The sequence below is a fragment of the Elephantulus edwardii genome, unplaced genomic scaffold (genome assembly GCF_000299155.1).
Source record: "Elephantulus edwardii isolate Elephantulus edwardi_28Jun2011 unplaced genomic scaffold, EleEdw1.0 scaffold00180, whole genome shotgun sequence".
Taxonomy (NCBI): Eukaryota; Metazoa; Chordata; class Mammalia; order Macroscelidea; family Macroscelididae; genus Elephantulus; species Elephantulus edwardii.
The window spans coordinates 1,449,313-1,471,176 of record NW_006399930.1 but is presented as its reverse complement, the minus strand read 5'-3'; the positions used below and the strand labels follow the sequence as shown (position 1 = coordinate 1,471,176).

The following is a 21,864-nucleotide window of genomic DNA, read 5'->3' as shown; positions in this document are numbered from 1 at the left end:
AGTATTTGTCCTTTTGTGACTGAGATATTTCACTCAGCATAATGTCCTCCAGAGTCACCCATTTTGAATAATATTGCATGAGCTCCTTGTTTTTCTTTTTAAATAGCATTCAGTTTATCACAAATATTTAGTATTGGCTTCCCATATTTCCTCCCTTTTGTTTTTATCATAATTATGCTATCATGTAGATGAACATCCTTTATACACAAACAAATAAATAAATTAAACATAATAAACTCAAAGAAATACTTTTTAAAATCTCCATATGATCAGAAGGATTCAGGTTGAATATTTCTTGAAAGTCTGTTTTAGTTGTCCCATTGCCACAGTGCTTGTCAAAGCCAGTTCTGATTAATCTCCTTTGTCAGTGTGTCCTTTGCCATTCCCTAACACTCCTCCCTTAGAGAGATTTCACCCTGATTCATAAGGAAAAGGGGATGGCATATTCTCTTAGCTACTTCCTGCTGAAAAGGGACACTGTAGGTTTCAGGGCAAAGATCTTCTCTCACTACTCTAAAGGGCCCTTTTGGCCATAGAAAATACATAGACTATTGTGGAGAATGATTTTGAAATTTAGATGCACTGTTATCAATTGTGCTTAGCCATACATGTTCATATCCTTGAAGATGTATCATGGAACTGTTGCAGCCTAGAAGACACAAACTTAACTAACAAGTTAAAAGTACATGAGTCAAAAATTAAAAGGAATAATATTCCAAGTAGAGGTTCTAACAGTGGCACAAATCAAGTTACAGAGGGAAGGTAGTTCTTAAAATAAAAGGCTTATTGACTAGCACTTTGTCTATTATAGTATAAAGGTTAGGAACCACAAGATACAGGGGCTTAACTATGTCATTTATTGTTCTTAAGTCCTGGACCAAATTCCATCTACCCCTGGGTTGTTTTACAGCTCAGAAGTCCACATGCAAGGCAGAGGAGAAGCAAGGAACTGCTTATGAGGTTTTTTTGTCAATTCCAACAATTAAGAAATAGTGAGAAGAGTTGGGACCGCAGAAGGCTTTTAGAACCTAATAATAGGCTCTTGTGTGCAGGAGAAAATTAATATACTTACCAGTAATGTTAATGCTCACCCACGGCTCTTCTGGGAGGATCTGAATCGTTGAAGCATCCTCCTTTGTTCCCAGCTGGGAGCTGGGGCCTGTTAGTCCTGTCAGCCACAAGGACCTGATGTGGGCCGTCCTTGGCCAAGTGTTCTTCATATTCACAATTAAAGCAAGTGAGTGGGAGCTTCCTGTCTACTCCCTTGCCTATCTGTGGTGTAGTTTAAACAACTACATACACAAAATGAATATGGTTTTCACAGATCTTCCTACTTCTATTCTTCTAATATCTATTCTAAATGTGACCCTGTTAAAAAAGTAAGTCATATCATGACTTTCTGTTACTCATTATCCTACAATGGCTTCCCATTTCATTAGAAGTAAATGGCCCACAGGGTTCCACTCAATCTGGTTTGCCTCTCTCTGACTTTATTCCTTTTTCTCCACTCCTTTTACATCATACACCAGATGTAGTATGCTCCTTTCTTAGATCTTTGCACTTTGTTGTTTTCTGTGAATAAAATGCCCAGAAAACAAATGCAACTGCTGTTAAGTTGAGTTGAGTACAACTCATAGTGACTCCATGAACAAAAGATCTGAAATCTGCCCTATCCTGCACCGTCCTCACACTTGCTGTCACACAAGAGCCCATTGTGGAAGTCACTATGTCAATTCACATGGCCGAGGAGCTTCTTCAAAATCTTATTACCCTTACTTTAAAGGAACATTGTCCTAAGTCTGTTTATTCTAGAAAGTCTTCAAAGAAACTAGGTGAATACTAGGTTAGCTTTAGTCAATGCTCTGAATAGAGCTAGTATCTGTCATCTATATTTTAGTGATTTTTGTCCATTTTATTATGGGAGCAGGAAGGACAATCTCTTACCATGTAATTTGTTGTTGTTGTGTACAATACAGTTGGAACCAACCCATAGCTGACCCTCTAGTGAATTTTCAGAGACATTTAATGACATGGGGGGAGATTGCCCATCCTTCTCCCATGGAGCAGCTGGTGGCCTCAAAATACCTTAGGGATTGCAGGGCAGCTTCTTACCACTAGGCCACCAGAGCTCTCCATGTAATTTATAGTGCCTGAAAACCTGCTAAAGAGTTATGGGTCAGTTCTGACCCAATGGCAATGAATTTAAGTTGATGTAAAAAGAGCAAGGACTACATGGGGATGGTCATATCTGACTTTTACCAACTTCACAAAGGGGAATTGTCCCTGTCAACAACATCAACAATACAAAATCAATTTTCATGAGGCCAGACATATTCCTCACATTCCCACATCTCTTTCTACTCACTCCAACACCAATCTTAGTGCTTTACTGGGTCCAAAATCCAATGTGAGAGCTCACAGACCACACAAAACCATGGCGGGGAAGTCAAAAGTCTATCATTCAGGTTAGTAGCAGAATACAGTCAGGACAGTGCTTAAAATGTGCCCATGGATGCCTGAGCCTTGAACTTTGAGGCATTGGGCCAGTGTTACAAAGTTGTCAGTCCTGCCAATCTTGGCTTTCCCCCTCCCCCTAGTCCTCCAATAAACTTGGGCAAAGGTTCTTAGCTCTGGTTCTGTTGGGGCCTGGAAGTGTCAAGGTCCACTCTGTCTCATGCCAGGTCTCTGATTCTTCACTGCAGCTGCTATAGCTGTTTCTCCCATAGACCCCTAGGCTGGCTGGTGCAAAAAACCCTGATACTGAAGGGCATATGATACTCTCTTGCTTCTTCTTTGCTGGTGTTGAAGTTTCTCTTTTTCTTCTGCTGGATCTGCTCAATTTAATAATGAGAGTAGTCAATCTTCTTATGGACTGGTGAGACTAGTCGATCCCCTTATGGATAGGCTAACATGCCCTGTTTGTATATTTCTACCCATTCACATGGCAAAATAAAATTCAAGGAGTAGGAAAGCCATTTTAAACACTAAGCTGTTAATGCCAGTTAAGTTTGTTTCGAGAAACCAGAATAAGGTCAACAAGTCTTAATTGTTGTCCATCCTCAGTAATATCCATAATGCCCTTCTCCAAAAGGGAAGAAATAGGAGCAAGGACCAGAAAGAATATTTGCCAATTATTCTATGATATTTCTGATCTAAAATTGCTCTTTCTTGGTGGTTATTAGAATGATAGGATTGTGTACTTCTCCTGTAAGGTATTTGATTGATTGTTGTTGCTGTGTATGGACTCTAATGGGTTGTCAGAGGCATTAACTAGCACAGGAGTTATTTGCTATTAAGTCACCATAGCTCCTTAAGCTCCACTCAGCTTCTCATTTTTAACTAGAATTTGAAAGATCAAGAAAAAAAAAAAACAACCAACAAACAAAACAAAACTATGGTTCCTTTATATATAGGTGCTTGGTTAAGTCTACAGGACCAGGCTTTGCATATTGAACACATCTATTTGCTGCCAATATATGGAGAATCTTAAAGTCCTCAGGGTACTGATTAAAAAATTATGCAGCAATGTTGAAGAGATTTTGGCCATTTCTTTGGACTGAGGGGGGAAAAGACATTTGAAAATCTTTTTTTTTCTTCATTTCTGAACTTCTGCTTCCTGGCTTGCTCCATCAAATCAAGGTAAGCTTCTTATAGGTAAAGAATGGAGAATGCACCCATGAGATAGGCAATGTTCTAAAGTGACGTCTTTATGTGATTGGTTTTCATTTTGGTTAATTTTATCTCATTTTCTCAAATAGCTAGTATAGTAACTGAGGGCAAGAACACTCAGGTGTGTTGTTGTTGTTGTTATGTGCCATCAAGTCGCTTGCGACTCATAGCGACCCTATGTACAACAGCCCTAAACCCTGCTCCATCCTGTGTCAATCACACTGTCTCTGATACTCCCATCCTGATTATCCCAGTCACTGAATCAATCCACCTCATAGAGGGCCTTCCCCCCCTGCGCTGTCCCTCCACCCTCCCAAGCATGATGTCCTTCTCCAAGGACCGGTCTCTCCTCACAACATGTCCAAAGTATGTTAGACAGAGCCTCAGAATCCTTGCCTCCAAGGAGCCACCCGGTTTAACCCTTTCCAGGATGAATCTGTTTGTTTCCCTAGCAGTCCATGGTATTCTCAATACTCTTCTCCAGCACCACAGCTCAAAGGCATCAATTCTCCTTCTATCTTCCTTGGTCATTGTCCAACTCTCTGATGCATAACAAGTGATTGTGAAGACCATGGCCTGTATCAGACGCACTTTAGTCTCCAGAGAGACACCATTGCTCTTCAGTACTTTGGAGAGGTCCCTAACAGCAGACTTTCCCATGGCAATGCACCTTTTAATTTCCTGGCTGCTGGTGCCAAGACTGTTGACTATGGAGCCAAGCAAACTAAAGCTGTGTACAATCTCAGTCTCTTCACCATCCATCCTGATGCTGCCAATTGGTCCAGTGGTGAGAATCTTTGTCTTCTTGACATTGGTCCTCAATCCATATTGTAGGCTGCAGTCCTTGACACTTTGCAGCAGGCGCTTCAGGTCCTCCTCAGTTTCAGCAAGCAGGGTTGTGTCATCTGCATAACGCAGATTGTTGATAAATCGTCCACCAATCTTCACCCCACATTTCTCCTCATAAAGCCCAGCCTCCCGGATAATCTGTTCTGCATATATGTTGAAAAGGTAAGGAGTCTGACCTCAAGTGTGTACTTTCTCTATATCACTTACTGTGGGGCTGTGGACCACGGTTGTGATATCAGCAAATAGTCATGTTTGACGATGTTAGTGTAAATGGTACATTAAACCAATGAGTTCTGCTGCCAAATTCTATGCTAAAGCAAGTTTTGTGGGTCCAAGAAGAGTTTTCAAGATCTTTCAATTTGACTCTTCCCTTTTAGTCCCATGGCCCAGAAGCTAACTTGGTTCTTTTCTTCCCTGATCTTCATTATCCCTTCCCAACTGTGCACCCAGAAGTCTTATATTCTGTTCCTCAGAATATATTTGGCAAACTGAGGGGTAACCAGAGATTATCTGAATCTGAGATATCATGTTATATAGGGAGCTCTGGTGGCAGTCAGTAACATGTTACATTAACTCAAAAGGCTGGTTTGAATACAACAGTATCTCTGCAAGAAAAAAAAAAATTAAATAAATGGGCTGTCTCCTTCCAGTAAGTTTTACAGCCTGGAAAGTCCAGTGGAGGGTTTCTAGGAATTAGAATGGGTTCATAGCAGTAAAAGTAAATGATTGGTGGAACTACCTGAGAAAAGCTGTTCTTTCTAGTGTCAGAAAGGATAAAAACTAGCAACTAGGGATTGTGTGTGATTAATTATGTTGTCATCCAGTAAACAAGTTATTTCATGAGAGAATTGTTTAGTATGGAAGCAGAGTGAATGTTGGAAGTCATTCATGAACCCAGCAGGCACAGCGATATGAATATTCCAGGGTTTTTCCAAAGGGCTCACAGTACTCCCGATAAGCAAGCTAAAAATTTTGGGGCTTTGACTCACTGTATATCTGCATTCCAAATGTAATTCATGAGGTATTATTTCCACTTAATGTAAATATTTCTACTTTAAAGTAAAAGGAATATGATGTAACTGAGGGGAAAAAAACCCAAAATTAAAAATGCCTCCAGGTTCCTATTCTTTTTGCATTTAATTTACAGTACACATTAATAGTCAAGAAACTATGTCCACAGTACAGAGCTGATCTACTACTTGGTGGGTTGGGTTGTTTTTTTTTTAAGTTTTGATAGAATGTTGTCATCCCTATTCATTTGTGTGTGGTTTATGTCAACTTCCATACTGAAATAGACCCTGTGGCACCCCGAAAACGAAAAATGTTTTCTATGTGACCCTTGGTAGGAGTTTGCTGTTCACAGGTGTATAATATTAGATGCATTAGAGGCAAATCCATTCTTACAAAAGATATTTGTGCTTTCTTTTTAGAAATTATACAAATTAGGGAGAGAAATCCTCAAGTAAAACCATACTTTAGCTATTAAATTCAGAACCTCTATCTCAGATTTCTTTTCAGGAACTAATCCCCATTTAACAAGATTAGACATGCAATTTCAAAAAGTGTTTTTATTATTTCTAGTAACATATATTGCATAAATACTCTATTTTATATGTCCTATTACAAAAGAGGTATAACTTAAAAGATTTATCATTATAAAGAAAGTATAAAAATAAATATGTTCATATAGGCATTTATTACAGACCTTCTTAGAAGGAGCACACAGATCAATACTTATAAAGTATATATAATTTCTAGTCACATAGCTTACTATATACATATGGAAAAAGACATATTTTCTATCATGGTTGAAGAGCTGGACAGACATTCACCAGGATATGACTGTTGGAACAGCTTCTAGGGATGGACCTGCTACCCCGCAGCAGCCTCTTAACATGAGACAAGTGATCTCCATGTCCCCAAACACGCGGGACCTGTTCCCCACACACTATTCTTATTCCGGCATTACATTCTTTTAGTGAGATCTGAGACACACGGTTCTCTTTACATGCGCGTTCCTAACGTGGGCCTATTGAAGAGGAAGTGAGAGGTGCCAAGCATGTGGATGCGCCTCCAGCTCCTCCCAGCACCTGATGCCCCCCTGCTTCCTTTCTGCCTCTTGTCTACTTAACACATTCTTACAAGCTACATGCAATTACTTCATCAAAATTAATTACACAAATAAAGGTGAAGATGATACAAAAAGGTACAGATGAAGCCGCTTGAGCCATTTCAGTTTGCTGAGCATGTATCTCTCAGGCTGGACAATCTCAACTCTTAGGAGAGTAGGAAATCTGGGAAACTCGAGCAGCCATAATCAAGGCTTGTAAGAGATCCAATTTGTATTCCCTTCTCCCTCGGTCAGCAAGGTAAAACAGGCCAGGCTTTAATCTCTAACTCTTGTCTTTCCATTCCCCAAGCTCCATGATACAAAGAATTTAATTAGTACCATGACACAGGGGTTGTTAATTTATTTTGGCTTTTCCTCCCTTTTTAAACTTGTTATAGATGTAACAAGACATAATTATCATACTCTGGGCTTTTTTTCATCTTTTAATAGCCTTCATTAACTAGTCTATCAAATTTGCAAATGGCAGGATATGCACATGATCTCTAACGTCTTTGCCGTCTACTTCCCAGCCCCCATCTAACTAACACTCCTCATTGACCTGCAAGGTACATTGGGACTCTCCAGCCTTCTTGATTCCAGTGCATCAGCCCTTCCACACTTGGCTTTTCCCTCATTACTGACTCTGCTTAACTGCATTCTGCCAGTGTGCAAAAGTCTATGTAATGTTTAGGTTTCTTTAAAGGATCACAACTCTCATGAGCCAACACGCCCCCATCATGGGACAGACACTTTAAGGTTCTCTTTTTGTAACCCTTCCCACAAGTCTTAGAGCACGGGGACCACTCTCCCAGCTGCCAGTGTGGACAGGGCACTTCCGCGCAGGGCCTGGTGCTGGCTGGCTTCACTTCCTTGGCACACTCTGTGGCCTGCTTTCTATTGATGTCCATGCATTCCACCACTCTTCGCTGCCACCCTGATCCACATGACTTGGAACATTCGCCCCACTCTCCAATGACCCATTCGGAGAAGGTAGGGATAGCATTGAAAGATTCCTTCTTTTTCTTCACAAAATAAGTATACTTAATTTTAGGCCGGAGGGCATTGCCCACAGTAAGAACCTGGATAGTTAAAGGTTCTTTGAGTGGACTAAAGCTGAGAATTCTTTCCAGCACTGCCGAGGAGCCACTGTACCTCAAGACACTACCTTTATAGGTAATGTCTTGCTCTAAAGTGGACAGAGTAAAGTCACCATTAAGGATATATGTGCCATCAGCAGCTTTGATGGCAAGGAAGCTTCCATTGTTCCGGGATCCCCTCTGATTCCTCTGTTTCACTTCAATGTTTGTGGCTCCAGCTGGAATTGTGACAATGTCATGATATCCTGGTCTGCAGGCAAAGACAAATAGACACAATTACCCCTCATTCACAAGCTAAATGCTTCAAGTGAAGATAAGTGAGGACTTTAAAGCATTTCTTTTGAGATCTGTAATAAAACTTCCAAGTAAATTATAAGATCTTTGAGAACAGGTCATTTTCAGACTTACTTTGCACTAGTCACAGATCCTGATATTTTCTTACACGTAGATCCATTTCCTCCACAAATGCCACATTTATCAAATTTCTTTTTGGAGTCTATGATACGATCACAACCAGCTTTTACGCACTGTCCTTGCACACAGACAGAGGTGGAATCTGGGCTACATGGAGTACCATCTACAACCTGGAAAGAAGAACACATGCTATTGTTACACATTAACAAAGGAGAAAGATGAAATGATGACTAAGTTTTCCCCCTTAAAATTCATTCTCTGCTTTCCAGACCAGCCTCATTAAAACAGTACCCTCCAGACACATGACCTACTCTCTCCTTTGTGATTTATAACTGTAGCACCCATCCAACGTCACTGACTGCCTTTAGTTTGCTTCTGGCTCAGGACAACACTGTATGTGTCACAACAGAACTGGCCTCAATTGAGATTTTCAGGGACAGGTTTAAAAAAAAAAAACAAAAAAAACCAACCACAAAATATCTCAACAAATTGCAAGCCCAGTCTCCCTAGGCACCTCAAAGAAATGAAGATGGACTTGAACCTTCATTATTTTGTTCACAGCCAAACACACTAAACATTTGCATCACCAAAGCATAGTACTTAGACATCTTAAAGAACACAACTCTGTCATCCTGTTTTTGCTAACTGTCCTTTACTTTTTATCTAAGGTCAATGAAAGCAGGGCTTTTAATCTATTTGTTTATTACTGTATATCCTCAATAGAATAGCACCCAGCAACAATAGAGGTTTAATATGTTCAATCTCCAATTTGGAAATATTTTCATTACCATGCTAATGACACGATAGTCTCCATCAAATTAAATTACATTCCCCCCCTTTTTTCTTCCTCTAATAAAATAGCAAATGATAAGATACTTCTATGATTTTACATATACCCTCCAATGTCTTATCAGTGTTCAGGCTCCCCTTTTAGTAAGGTTCTCTAACATGTTCCTCCTGGCTAGTGACACAGTAACACGTACTTTGGATTATGCCTAAACGATTTTCCAGGATCACTGACTTCTGTGTTAATAAATAATTTATCAAACCATGAGGTGTATGTGAGACCTAATTATACAGAGGAACACTTCATTTTCCAAAGGGCTTTTCTTTGTATATTGGCTGATGCTGAATTAACTATTACTAGTAGCAATGCTATGAACAAAAGACTGGAAGCTTGCCCTCCTGTGCCGTCCTCACAATCCCCATCATGCTCAAGTTCATTGTTACAGTCACTATGTCAGTCCATCTCATTGAGGATCTTCCTTTTTTTGCTAAATTCTTTCTTTTTTCCCTAGACTGACTTTCTTCCCCCCCTCCAGAGGATGAGCCCATCCTGACAAAATGTGCAAAGTTTGTAAGACAAAATTTCACTATCTTTGCTTCTAAGGAGCATTTTGTTGGTTGCAAGTCCTTCAAGACAGATATGTTTGTTATTTTGAGTCTGTGGGATATGCAATACTATTCTCTAATACCACAATTCAAAGACATTGATTCTTCTATGGTCTTCTGTATTGTTAAGTGCTATCAAATAGATTCTGACCTGTACCAACTAGAGAATAACTGCCCTATACGATTTTCTTGGCTATAATCTTTGTAAGGAAAATCACCAGGGTTTTGCCCATTATACCCAGTGGGTGTACTTGAACTGCCATCTTTCTGGGTAGCAGCTGAGAACTTCACTATTGCATCATCAAGGTTATTGTTGTTTTTTTCTTTTTTTTTTTTATCTTGTTGCCATGTGCCATGAGTCGGAATTGACCCATAGCTGGCCCTTCAGCGAATTTTCAGAGGCAGTAAATTGCAGGGAAGGAAACTGCCCATATTTCTCCCTCAGAACAGCTGGCAGATTTGAATGTCGTTCGTGCCTTTGAGTTTCTTAACACTAGGCCACCAAAGCTCCCTGTTCTTTGTACAGAAGAGTATTAATAAGCAATTAGAATTGGAAGAATCACAAGTGTTGGGATGAATCAAACTCAAAGTCGTCAGTTGCCACTTGGAAATGGAACATAAATTCTGATAGAAATTAAAGGGTCTATCAAAGGTTGAATATAAAAAGGTAGCAAGTCAAGGCCTTAACTCATAGGCACATAATAGTTGTAAAGGTAACTACCTTGGGCTGCAAAACGAAGAAGTAGCCAATCCCTTTGGCTTGGCAGATGAGCTTGCACCTGTCCTTTGGGGAGACGCCAGCATACTTGGGCGTCCACTCCACAGCAGGCCCGCTCCCAAAGGAAGCTTTTGAAAAGTCGTTGTGTGCCTCACATTGTTCCTCTCGGAACGTTTTTCCTGGAAAGACAATGAAAAGGTGATGATACCAGTTTCCAAACTTTATCTGCCTGTTTATGGACACATCATTTCCACCCATTCTCAAAGCTGGAGTCCATTTCCACTCACCGTTGTTGTCTGGACAGTCCTCAATGTTGCAGGACCGGTAGCGCACTCGCTTGCCTTCACAGTACTTCCCGCCATTCTTTGGAACGGGGTTGTCACATTCTCTCATTGTATACTGAACTCCTCCACCACAGGTCCTCGAGCAGTCTCCCCATGGTCCCCATGGTCCCCAGCTTCCATGAACAGGAGTCTAAATGGGAGCATAAACACTTAGCATTAGAATTCAGCAAAGAGAATATTTAGGGAATGAAAGGGGGGGAAAATGATGGGACACTAAGCCAATTATAAACAGTCTTCCATCCCTACAGAAGGATGCAGACTGTGGTGTTAGGTTTGGTATCTAATATTTGACCATGATTCTGGAGCACAGTTCAAGTTTGAAACACGAGATGGAACTAACTCAGTGGCCAGTATTTTAAATTTTTTTCCTGGAGGGGCTGTTCTTTCCAATGCCAACATTTAAAGGAACATGAATACACTTCAGTAGAAAAACTCACATCAAAATGCTTCCCGTCGGTCTTGTTCACACACTTGCCACTGACACACCACTGCCCTTCTCCACAGCTGGTCCCATCTGCCCAAGGAAAGTGTTTGGTTTGACACACCAGCAGCCCGCCAGAGGTGCCTGTACACCACAACGTTGTGCACGTGCTGGCCGCGTCGGGGCAGTGCTTGGAGTCCTCTCCAAATGTAAACTGACACTGCCGGTTGGCATCATACAAGGTGCCTGGGAGGTCCGACGGCAGCTGTATGGGGTTCTGAGGCTTGTCCATCAAGCATTCTCCTACAAAGAAAATGCCAGCCAGTGGTGAATAAATGAAAGCATTCAGGAGATAGAACACTTTTTTAGAGGATACTTATTATGTCGGGTCATTTAAAGTTGAGTTGAAAGACGAATACTTTTGAACACAATGCTGGAAAAAGTATTGTGTGACATTACCTGTGGGCCCCCCCACCTCGAATTATTTCTACATCAATAATGCTTTGAAATGACTGTTCTGCCAAATATTTGAATTCATCTACTTTGGGACCTATTCAATACTTTATTGGAAATTAAGATCTAAAATGACAGTGAAGGGTAATTTTTAAAGAGGTAAAATTAAAAGAACTGCAAGTAATAAGAGAGGATGTGGTGAGATAGGAATTCTTATACATTGTTGGTGGAATTCTAAAATAGTACAGCTCTGGAAGGCAGTTTGGTGCTCCCTCAAAAAGCTGTACATATGACCCAGCTATTTCACTGCTTAGAATAATACTGTGAGAAAATGAAAACTGAGGCACAAAAGAAGACTTACACACCAATGTTCAAAGCGGCATTATTCACCATTGCAAGAATATGGAATATTGAACCACAATCAAATGGATTGAGAAACTATGGTACATTCACATAATGGAATACTATGCAGCACACAGGAGCAATGACTTTGTAAATTACTACATAACTTGGGAGGGGTTGAGAAGCATTATGCTGAGTGAACTAACTCAGTCCCATAAGGACAAATACTATATAAAAACCATTACTGTAGAATGACTATGAGGATCCAAGGTGGGGCTGAGGTGGAAGCAGGGAGGTGAGGAAATCATAGGGTCAAACAATTTTATGTGTAAAGGGGGAGTGAAAGAAATGGAAAAGATCCAGTTTGAAAATGAATGTATTCGAACTTTGTAAATAAGACAGTATAAAAACAAACAAACAAACAACAAAACAAAACAAAAGAAAACAAAAAACAAAACCCCAAACAGACTAAAAAACCCAACAACAAAAAAACCAGAAAACATCAAAATGGATCAAGTATTGAAAGGGTAAGGTTTCATGAAACTGGTTTCAGTTATTTTCAAATACACAAAAATGAGTGTGTACTAAAAAAAACCGGACCAAAAAAAAAAAAAAATAAGAGGGGAGAGGGAGAGGAAAGTTCATGTGAACTAGAACCCTACACTTGGAAGTAGGAATGCCTGCAGAAAAAGTGGTTTGGGCGTCTCACCATGACCATTATCCAGAAATGATGTAATCATGTAGGCGCTGCAGGGAGACCAGGGTTGGCTGCGGTCCAGGTTGGAGAGCATTGACGCCATCATGTGGGAATCTCGGTTCACGCCATTAATGCTGGCACACTGCTTTGCATCATCATGCGGCATGTTAAACACGTGGCCTAGGAAGCAATCCAAAACCCACATCAGAACTGGTCATTCCCAGAATTTTTTTCCCCAACAGGGAGTCAGTTGTCTTAAAGCAATATAACTAGTTGTTTTGTGTACTGTGCTGGAACCGTCCCATTGTAGACCCTCCAGTGTGTTTTCAGAGGGAATAAGTCACAGGGAGCAAGATAGCCTTTCTCCCACAGAGAAGCTAGTGGAGTCAAACCATATGGTACGGCAGCACAGCGCCTTACCACTGAGCCACCAGAGCTCCCTAGAATTTTTGGATAAAATCCTTATTAAGGAACACATTTAAACCTTATTATATTTGCAAACCCGAAGCCACTCCCACTGATTCAATGTAGACTCATAGCAACCCCAGAGAACAGAGTAGAACTGTCCCATAAATTTTCCAAGGCTGTAAATCTTTATGGGAGCAGAGTGCCTCATTCTCCCCCACCCCCCAGGAGTAGCTGGTGGTGGGGTTGAACTGTCAACTTTTCTGTTAGCAGTTGGGTGCTTTAACCACTGCAGCATCAGGGCTCATCCAAATGTCCACAGCTCCTATCATATTACTTTTTATTAGAATAAGACAATTGTCATAACTGAAAAACCATTTTCAGCAATTTCTAAGGAGAGACTTCACATCTAAAATAGCCAGCTTAGTCCTTGCAGACTCTCCCTTTTAAATCAATTTATGTCCAATATGTTTATTAGTTGGGTTTATCTCTTACTGAGAAATGAAATTACCTAATTCATGGGCTGTGGTGAAGGCAGCTTGTAAACCATCATCTTCTATGACTGAGCAACTTCTGCTGGGGTCACACATAGTTCCAACATCAGCCATCCCCAGAGTGTCACACGTCTGGGCACCACATAGGTCCTAGGAGGAAAAGAGGTGCATCCTTATTCATAGGGGCAGGGCATGAGTCTTGGGGTCTAACTTTTTGAAAGCTGGTGTCTTCATATATGTGTTGGAGCATCTATGTTCATTAGCACTGAGCTTTCCTTTTTGGAGGGGTTGGTGGAACTTGCACAGATATAATCTATGTGGGAAAGCACTGGTAATAATTCTTTAAATATGTATTTGCTGTACAAAGCAGAATAGTCTAAGTGGACCATCATCTTGCTCACCTGTCTGGTGAAAAGAATGGCTGTGTCATAGTGCTCAGCATCGCGGTCACTGGGTGGATTGTGCTGCTTTTGCCAACTGCAGAAGTTTCGCAGTGTCAGAGCAGCATTAGAGGTCACTTCTGGCCCCTTCTGTTCCTCATAGATGACCAGAATCTTCACCACCACCAGGCTAACTGAATTCCGAATACTAGGGTGTTTGTATAACCTGGACGCCACAGAGAACAAGGTGAGGAGGTAGTGCTTCAGGCCACTGCCGTGGAACTCTGCCATTGACTGGTCAGCCACCAGCATGGTTTCCACATAGCGGGGGCTGGACACAAAACGTTTCTTTCTTATGTTTCCAGTTCCTGTAAGGAGGCAAGAAAGATCATTTACTCATGAGCAGGTTATCTAAAAATAGTTACCTTTGCAGAGTATACAAGGAAAGCCTAACCAGTCAATGCAAATAAACAAAACAAAAATACACCTGGAAGGCCTATAATAAAAATATTTACATATCTTTTTCTTTGGAAATAATACCTTTTTTTTTTTTATTTTTTACGTTTTCTTCTTTTCTTTAAACAAAGAGTCCTGGCCCTTCTTTGAGGTGTCAGAGTATATTTTAGGGTATCTGGAGGTTGGCCCTTTTTTGATTCCTCCTCTCTGAATAAGGCACATTTTCTTCCCCACCTGTAGTAAGAACTTGGGGCATAGGCAGCAGGCAGAGCCCCTGAGTCACTCTCTCACAGGCCACGACTCAAACCCTGAATGAGATCATCGGGCTCCACGTGGAAAGCCCTGGGCTGGGCTGGGGCGGCCGCCAAGGGGCCTGGCCTGCAGGAATCTGCTCTGCGCTCTTGTTCCAGGGGTCCCTGGGGCGTGTGCTCTCACCAACTCAGGGCACAAGGACCACCCACACAGCCCATCAGCCTACTGCCTTATTACCAACAGCCCAGGGAAAGAAAATTCCTGCCTGAGCTCATGATTGCTTATCTGGAAAAGAGCCCTAAGTCTACGGATGGACACCGAGTCCCTCGGGAATTTCTAAACTAGGTTGTGAGCAAATAAACTCTTCAAGGAGCAGATCCCCCAAGGGTAAAAGAGGGAAGAGCCTATAGCAAGACTTTGTTAACAAGTAAGAAGAGACAAAATGTGATAGATTGGTAAGACTTAGGGAGGAAGCCAGCTAGCCAAGAACTATGTAAAGGTTTGGTAAGAATGTAGGGTTGTGCTCAGAGGAGCAGAATTATGGCCGCAATAGGGAGCGCAAACTGGGAGGCCCAGGGGCGGAGCGAAGGGGTGGAGCTAGCTGGGTGAAGACCTCCCACGCAGGTTCTACAGAGAGGCCTGAAAGCCACCAGTTGGTCACTGTCAGCCTCTTAACCAAGGGGAGGGGACAAAGGCCTGCATTACAGGGCCTTGGGCTGCTATTCCACAGAGACCAGCGGCCCCCACTTATCCTCTCCAACTCCGCCCTTCTCTGGGCGCAGGGCGTAAGCATAGGCAGCAGTTACGGAAGGCCGCGCAAAATCGCAAGTGGATGAAAGAGCACACACACAGATTAAAGGAGACGGAAAGAAGTCCCTCGCTCACAGGCTAAGTAGCATTAAAGCACTCCATTAAGGAGGGAAGTGTGGGGTTAACCAAGTCTCCCTTCAGGGTCCAAACATTTCACCCTAGTATGCAGAAAGTCATAGATTTCTTTGCCCTCTCTTGATCATTCATTACTTAGGTAAGCGGAATTAATTTTCCTAGTAGAATTTGATGAACCCTGAGTTCACCAATTTGAAACTCCGATTACATTCCTGCACTCCAGATTTCCATCCTGACTGCAGGAGTCCGCCCTCGCATTGCTTCGGATGGAGGAAGTAAGTAGGGGGAGAAGCTGAAAAGAAAAGAAGGAAAAACTCTTCGCAGGCTGGTACCTGTTGGCAGGTCGGCGCGCTGCGGCGCGCTGCGGCCTTGCTGCGGCCACTGAGCCCCCTCATCTTCACCCTTGGGTCCTGCACCCCTCGGGGGTAAGGTTTCCTCGTCCAGGACCCCGCACTTGGCTCCGCCGCCGCCGTCTCGCCGCCTCCGCTGCAAGAGGTGGAACTGTGGTTGCTGCAGAGGCTCTTCCTCGGCGCCCGCGGAGGCTAGGCGCACGGTGGCTGGAGCAGGAGCCGGCTGGATGAAGAATTCCTCACCCTGCAAGTAGAAGGCACCACGCACGCCTTCACAGAGGCTGAGAGCAGCGGCCGAGCCGGGGTCGTCGTTCACCGTGCCAGAGTAGAAGCAATGTGCCAAGTCGCCGACGGGCTCCGAATGCAGCGCCTCGGACCTTGGTCGGCGCCCTACGGTCTGAAGTGTGAAACCGGGCGCCAGGAAGCCGTGGTCTGGTTGCAGCTCTAGGCGGAGCCGCCGACCAAAGGCATCTAGGCTCAGGCGCATGGTCTCCTGTCCTGGGATGCGCTCCACTAGCGGCAGCACCAATACTTCGTCTTCCTCGGTGGGGCGCCCGCGCACGCACGGCAGGGCCAGCAGCGCCACTGCAAGCAACAGCAACGCGGCCACAGGCGACCAGCTCCGGTGCCTCGATTCTGGCTCTGCGTTTCCCATGTCGCCGCCTGGCGCACGCCTCCGGAACCCCGCGTGGAGAGCTGTCTGTATTTGAGCCCCGGGAGACACCGCGTGCAGCGGCGCACTGAACGAGGGGGCTATTGTTCAGGCAAGGAGTGCAAAACCTCGTCGGTCTTGCTTTGAATTATTAAAGTTAACAATCAGTATTATTCTTTGAGATAGAGCGCAGAACCATCTGCAGCGGCACTCCTGTAGTCACTTGGGAGAAGACTCTGCAGCTCTCTCGGCGCGCGGGAAGTTTTCCTCTCAGTTCGTAATTGGGCCGGCGCTGGTTGGGTGGCTACTGCAGGGACAAGAACTGTCCCAGGGCAAAAAGCCACTCGAGGATAAGTGCCCGGTGCCCCTGTCCCGCCTCAGTCTTTGCAGCCTTGTGGCTCACTGAACCTCTCAGCCTTGCTGCTTGCCCCGGCTTTGCAGTCACAAGAACTCAGTGCTGCTTTCCAGCGAATGCAAGGAACGGGCTGCCCAGGCAGTCCTTTTATAGCCCGGAATGCGACTTCCTCTCTCTCTCCCTTTCCCCCTCCCCCTTGGCTGAGTTTCTATTCCTGAAGGCACCGCCCCCTGAGCTCAGTCAGTGCTAAACCGCGCTCAGCCCTGCGGGGCCGGGGCGGGGGAGGGGGCGGCCCGGGCCCTGGCTTGTCGCCACCAGCTCGTCAATCTGGGGGCGGGAGACTCAGAAGCTGTGCTGCAGCCAGTACTTTGTATGGCTGGGGCTCCTAGGGGAAGAAGGCCTTGCCTTCCATCGTGCCCTCCCGCCACCAACAATTAGGACCACCCTCCATTCCTGCCACCACCCTAGCGCAAGTGTACCCTTCTTGTGCCCCAACATTTTTCCCTGGAGGGAGACCTCAGTCCCTTTTCCAAGATGCCCCTGCTTGAAAAGTTGTCTCCGCGCCCCACCCAACCCCCATCACCCCTTTTTACAATCTAGGAGACGTGCCAGCCCTGCCTTTTCGAGAAAAGTATTCCACCCCATCTACATCCCCACGCCCTGGCCAACAGTGTGCATTCTCTTAGCCCCAGCTTTTCTCGGGGAAAATTAGGTTGGCCCGGTGCCGCCTCTAGTAAGCATGCCTGGGGCGGGGGAGAATGGGACACTTTCCCTGCTCCTAATTTTCAAAGTAATTTGCATTGCCCCCAGTCGCACCCCCTTTTCAGCATTTGGGACTTCTCTGTAGGGACCTGGGTTCGCATTTCCGGAAAAGGTGAATTGGAATGAGTTGTTCATTTCCCAAGAGCCTGAGGAAGGAATTGCGCTTTCCCTTCATTCCAGAAGTGTATCAACTCCCGCCCAATTTCGGACTTTACCCTCTTACAGCTACCACAGGACGTAGGCCAGACTGGCAAAAACGTCAAAGGACCCCACTTTTTTATTCTAAGGCCCTGGGTGGTCATTGGGGCTAATGCATGTACTGAGGGAGAATAAAGTAGCCCGTTTCCTTCCCTGAAACCCCACCCGCCCCTTCCCACCAGGAAGAGAAAAGGCCGCATCCATGTTAACAAAGTGGGGGGAAAAGCTATGCTTTCCCACCTCTAGGCCCCTAAGAGAAAGCTGAGCAGCTCTTAAAAAAAAAGAGGGAGGAGGGGCTCAATGACACAAGAGGAAGGAAATGTTTCACAATGCTCTTTCAGGCGGAAAGCCACAGGGACAATGGTGAGAGCAGCAGCTCGCAATCTCGGGACACACTCAGGTCCCTTAGACTCCCACTTCCTCGCCCTGCTGCTCCTCCAGTCCCGCAGACCCTCACCCACGCCGCTCCAGTTTTCACATTTTTTATCTCGGGCCCCTTTCCTGTCTCCTCCCCAATCTTTCCTACTTCAGTTTATCACAGCCTCAAGTGTCCCTTTAATCTTTAAGGACTTTCTCCTTCTAACCTTTTCTCTCAGGATACTTTACCCAACTTCCCTTTTCTATGTGAGTCCTAGATTGACTGCTTGGAAAGCAAAGCAAAACAAAACTTGACGCTTTTTAGGAAAGATCGAGTGAAAAAGAAAGAACGACAGGGGAAGTAAAAAGACAAACTTAAGATGGATGCTTTTAAAAGTGTCATTTTGATTCCCTAAAGTCACCTCCTGGTGGTATTGTCCTTTAGGGAATTATACCTTTAATCAGAACGTGGCACCTTTTCTGAGTTCTGAGCTGCTCCCCAGGAGAAAGATGGGCATTCTCCTTCTGTGTTAATAGCCTCAGGAAACCCGTTCAAGGATTGATTGCTGTGAGCCAATTATGACTTGATGGCACTGGGTTTTTCTCCACGGGAGAAAGATAGTTTGTCTTACCTCCATTTATGATTTAGAGCCTCAGAAACCCAATGCAAGGTCTATGAGTGAAATCTAGTCCAAGGCAGTGACTTTGAGTTTTGAAGGTCACTGCCCAAGTTGAATGCTGAGTGGCCTACACAGACATAAGATGCCTTTTTACAACAGCAGTTGGCATAATGTTTCCAAGAGTTGGCCTGGCTCCTCTGAAACAAAAGAACTGAATTCTTTCGTCTTTGGTTCTTCCCCACTACCTGGTAAACATTTTCGTATTGTCACCCAGTCCCTACTATACAGCCATTTCTCACTACATCCAATTTCTTCTTCAACTTCAATAAATTCATCACTAGCATAGCTCTCTGGAGCAACTCCATTCATCCCTGCACTGCCCAGCCTAGTTCCTATCTTTGCGTTAGAACATTTGCTCTTCTCTGCTATACAAGTCTCATATCCTCAACACCTGAACATCCCTACTCTCTGTTTTTGTTTCCAGCTAGCTTTCAGATTTCCCTCTCCTTCCTTAACCTTTTCTTTTTTACTTCATTTTACTTATTCTTTCCTTTTAGTCTGAAGAAAAATTGAACCCTTAGGAGGACATGTGACAAAAATAATTTTAGACTTGTTAAGTTCTGATGACAAGAAGAAGAACATTCTGACCAGGAATCACAAAAACAATGGTAAAGCAAAAGCAAATTCTAGTTCTCACAACTCTTATTTAGAAGACTCTAAAAAAACACAGGGATATGAGCATTTGGGGCTGTACACTAGTGTTGAAATAAAAATTTCAATGCTTAAAGTGGCCTAGAAAATCAATGAGATTCCTTTGAACTGGAAACTAAAAAAACTTCAAATTCATTGCTGTCCACTCAGAACAAAAGCTTGGTTGCTCCTTCCAATCTGAACCAACTCATAGCTGACGCTCCAGCAGATTTTCAGAAACAGTGAATCACAGGGGAGGAGACTGCCCAGCCTTCTCCAAGGGAGCAGCTGGTGGATTAGAGCAGGGTGCCTTTGGGACTGGAGAGCAGCTTCTTGCTACTAGACCTCCAGAATTCCCTTCCAGCAAGTTATCAAAGGCTGTACTTTGCCAGAATACTATCTTTTACCTTAAAAGTAGCTGGTGGACTCCAAACTCTTTAAAAGTCATACAATACATTCTAATTGGTTGATTACCCTACTTATAATTAGTATTTAAAATAGATCAATGCCAAGGTTTTATTTATTTTTTAAAAAAAAACTCTATTTACCTCAAGATAACTCTAACTGGAGATTTCTTTAAGGCATTCCTATTCTCATTTTATTTTAATTACTTAAAACCTATGATAATTTTTACATATTTCAGGTCCAATAGAGCGGAAATAAAAAGGAGTTAAAGGCAAAGAGTGTGGTTAGGAACATGGTTTTTTTATTCACTCTATTTCTCTCCAGATTTCTGTTCTTTTGCATAATGGCTCCAATCTGTTGTGCACCTGTAGTTCTGGGAAATGATTCTTTTATTTTTTTTTTTTTTAATAGCTTCAGCAGAGACATGGATATAGAAGTTGCCAGTTTCTAAGCTGAAAAACTCCATCATGCTCACAAGTACATTTAATTCACTTAGGCTTATTACTATTATTGTCTAAGACTCATCCTCTTCAGCAGTTATTTTTATTAAGCAAATCCTCGCATATGTTTTTGTCTATTTGTAAACAAGATTGTGGGTTGAAAAAGATATTTTAATGTAGAAACAGTACCAAAGAATAAAATTTGTACCTGGCCGTAGTAAAATTGAATCCTTATAAATCAGTTTCACACTCTCACCCTAAAAAAATGTTTTCTTTGTCATTTAAATGTGCATCCAAAAGGCCAACCATATGTTGTCCTAATCCTTAGTATATTTATGACTTTCTTTTTATAGAATATATATGTTTATATAAAAAGAATTTTTTTAAAAATTCTTGTTATGTACTATCAAAATCGGATACAACTGGCACAGGAAGAGATTGCCCTTCCTTCTCCAGCAGAGCTTCTGGTGGATTCGAACCACATGCCTTCAGTGCATGTGCAGTTTCTTGCCACTAGACCACCAGAGTTCCCTTTATATAAAAATAAATCTTGATGTGTTTTTATCTCTACATTTGAACTCATTTTTATTAATAGGATAAATGATAGCAAAAAAGTAAAAATTTGAGTAATCTCATGAAATATGTTCTCACAAGGAATAGTTTGACCTTTTAAAAGCATTCTTGTTCCTAACTAATAGAGGAACTCTATGAGGAAAGGACATCTTAAGGTTGTTATGTTTTTTTAAATGAGAGGAGCAAACATCAAAGTATCAATTTTTATTTACACATTATATGTTAATACTTATTTTATTCATTCATGTATTATAGTCATAACAGTATATTTCTAATTCTCATAACACACTGGAATAAGAGAAGCTGATTATATACACATGCTATAAGCATTGTTTTAATGTAAACACAGTCTACAGAAATTTCTAATGTATGTATTTCATAACCATTTCAACTTCATTTGTATTTTCCTAACAAAGGATTTGTACATTGAAAAGGGAAAGCTGTTTAGCATTAGTGTTCCTTTTATGAACTTATGGTCTAAAGTAATATTAAACAACAGGATATTATAGCTGGATCACAAATGAGAAAATAAAAACAGCTTCTATTTAGGTAGAATATATATCCAGAAGTATAAGAAGTGCTTGGAGACAAATGTGTATTTGATTCAAAATCAATACGATCCAAAAGCCATGTATTTGTAGAATTGAGTCTAATTCAACACCTTTGTTTGACAGACATGGAGGTAAGCCTCAGAAATGCCTTACTCAAATGATATGAACTGAACTCATTACCACTGACTCAGAACTAACCTATAGCTGCCCCTCAATCGGATTTTCAGATGCTATAAATTGCATAGGAGGTGATGGTCACTCTTTCTCCTTCATATCTTCTAATGTATCTGAACCGGCTCCACGTTACCCTATGAACTAACCCCTGGAACTCTGCCAGAGCCAAATTAAAATGGAAATTAATCTGATTTTGTAAAGTTTAACCAAATACATTTTGACATTTTAACATATAATGTTGCCTGATGGTTAATTATGTTGTCAGAGTTGATGTTAATTGCTGTTGTTTGTTGTTATGTGCAGTCGAGTAGCTTGTGACTCATAGCGACCCTATGCACAACAGCCCTAAACCCTGCTCT

At 42.6% G+C, this 21,864-nt stretch overlaps 1 protein-coding gene across 1 annotated transcript; it reads right to left on the bottom strand.

Annotated features, from left to right (window-relative positions):
• Positions 1 to 7,012: 7,012 nt before the first annotated feature.
• Positions 7,013 to 16,509, bottom strand: ADAMTS1 (ADAM metallopeptidase with thrombospondin type 1 motif, 1). The gene is made up of 9 exons (XM_006896027.1): positions 15,711 to 16,509; positions 13,807 to 14,153; positions 13,423 to 13,555; positions 12,519 to 12,686; positions 11,031 to 11,317; positions 10,537 to 10,723; positions 10,253 to 10,428; positions 8,134 to 8,309; positions 7,013 to 7,975 (listed from the first exon to the last, which is right to left on the bottom strand). Exons 1-9 carry the CDS (start codon positions 16,381 to 16,383, stop codon positions 7,276 to 7,278), a joined length of 2,847 nt encoding a protein of 948 aa, XP_006896089.1. The 5' UTR covers positions 16,384 to 16,509; the 3' UTR covers positions 7,013 to 7,275.
• Between the last annotated feature and the right edge of the window lie 5,355 nt (positions 16,510 to 21,864).

Excerpts from the sequence above, each read along its gene's own strand:
- ADAMTS1 (XM_006896027.1), bottom strand. The coding sequence starts at position 16,383 with ATGGGAAACGCAGAGCCAGAATCGAGGCACCGGAGCTGGTCGCCTGTG. Across the intron at positions 12,687-13,422 it reads CACCACAGCCCATGAATTAG|GCCACGTGTTTAACATGCCG; the intron begins GTAATTTCATTT and ends ATTGCTTCCTAG. Across the intron at positions 8,310-10,252 it reads TCTTCGTTTTGCAGCCCAAG|GTTGTAGATGGTACTCCATG; the intron begins GTAGTTACCTTT and ends TCTTCTTTCCAG.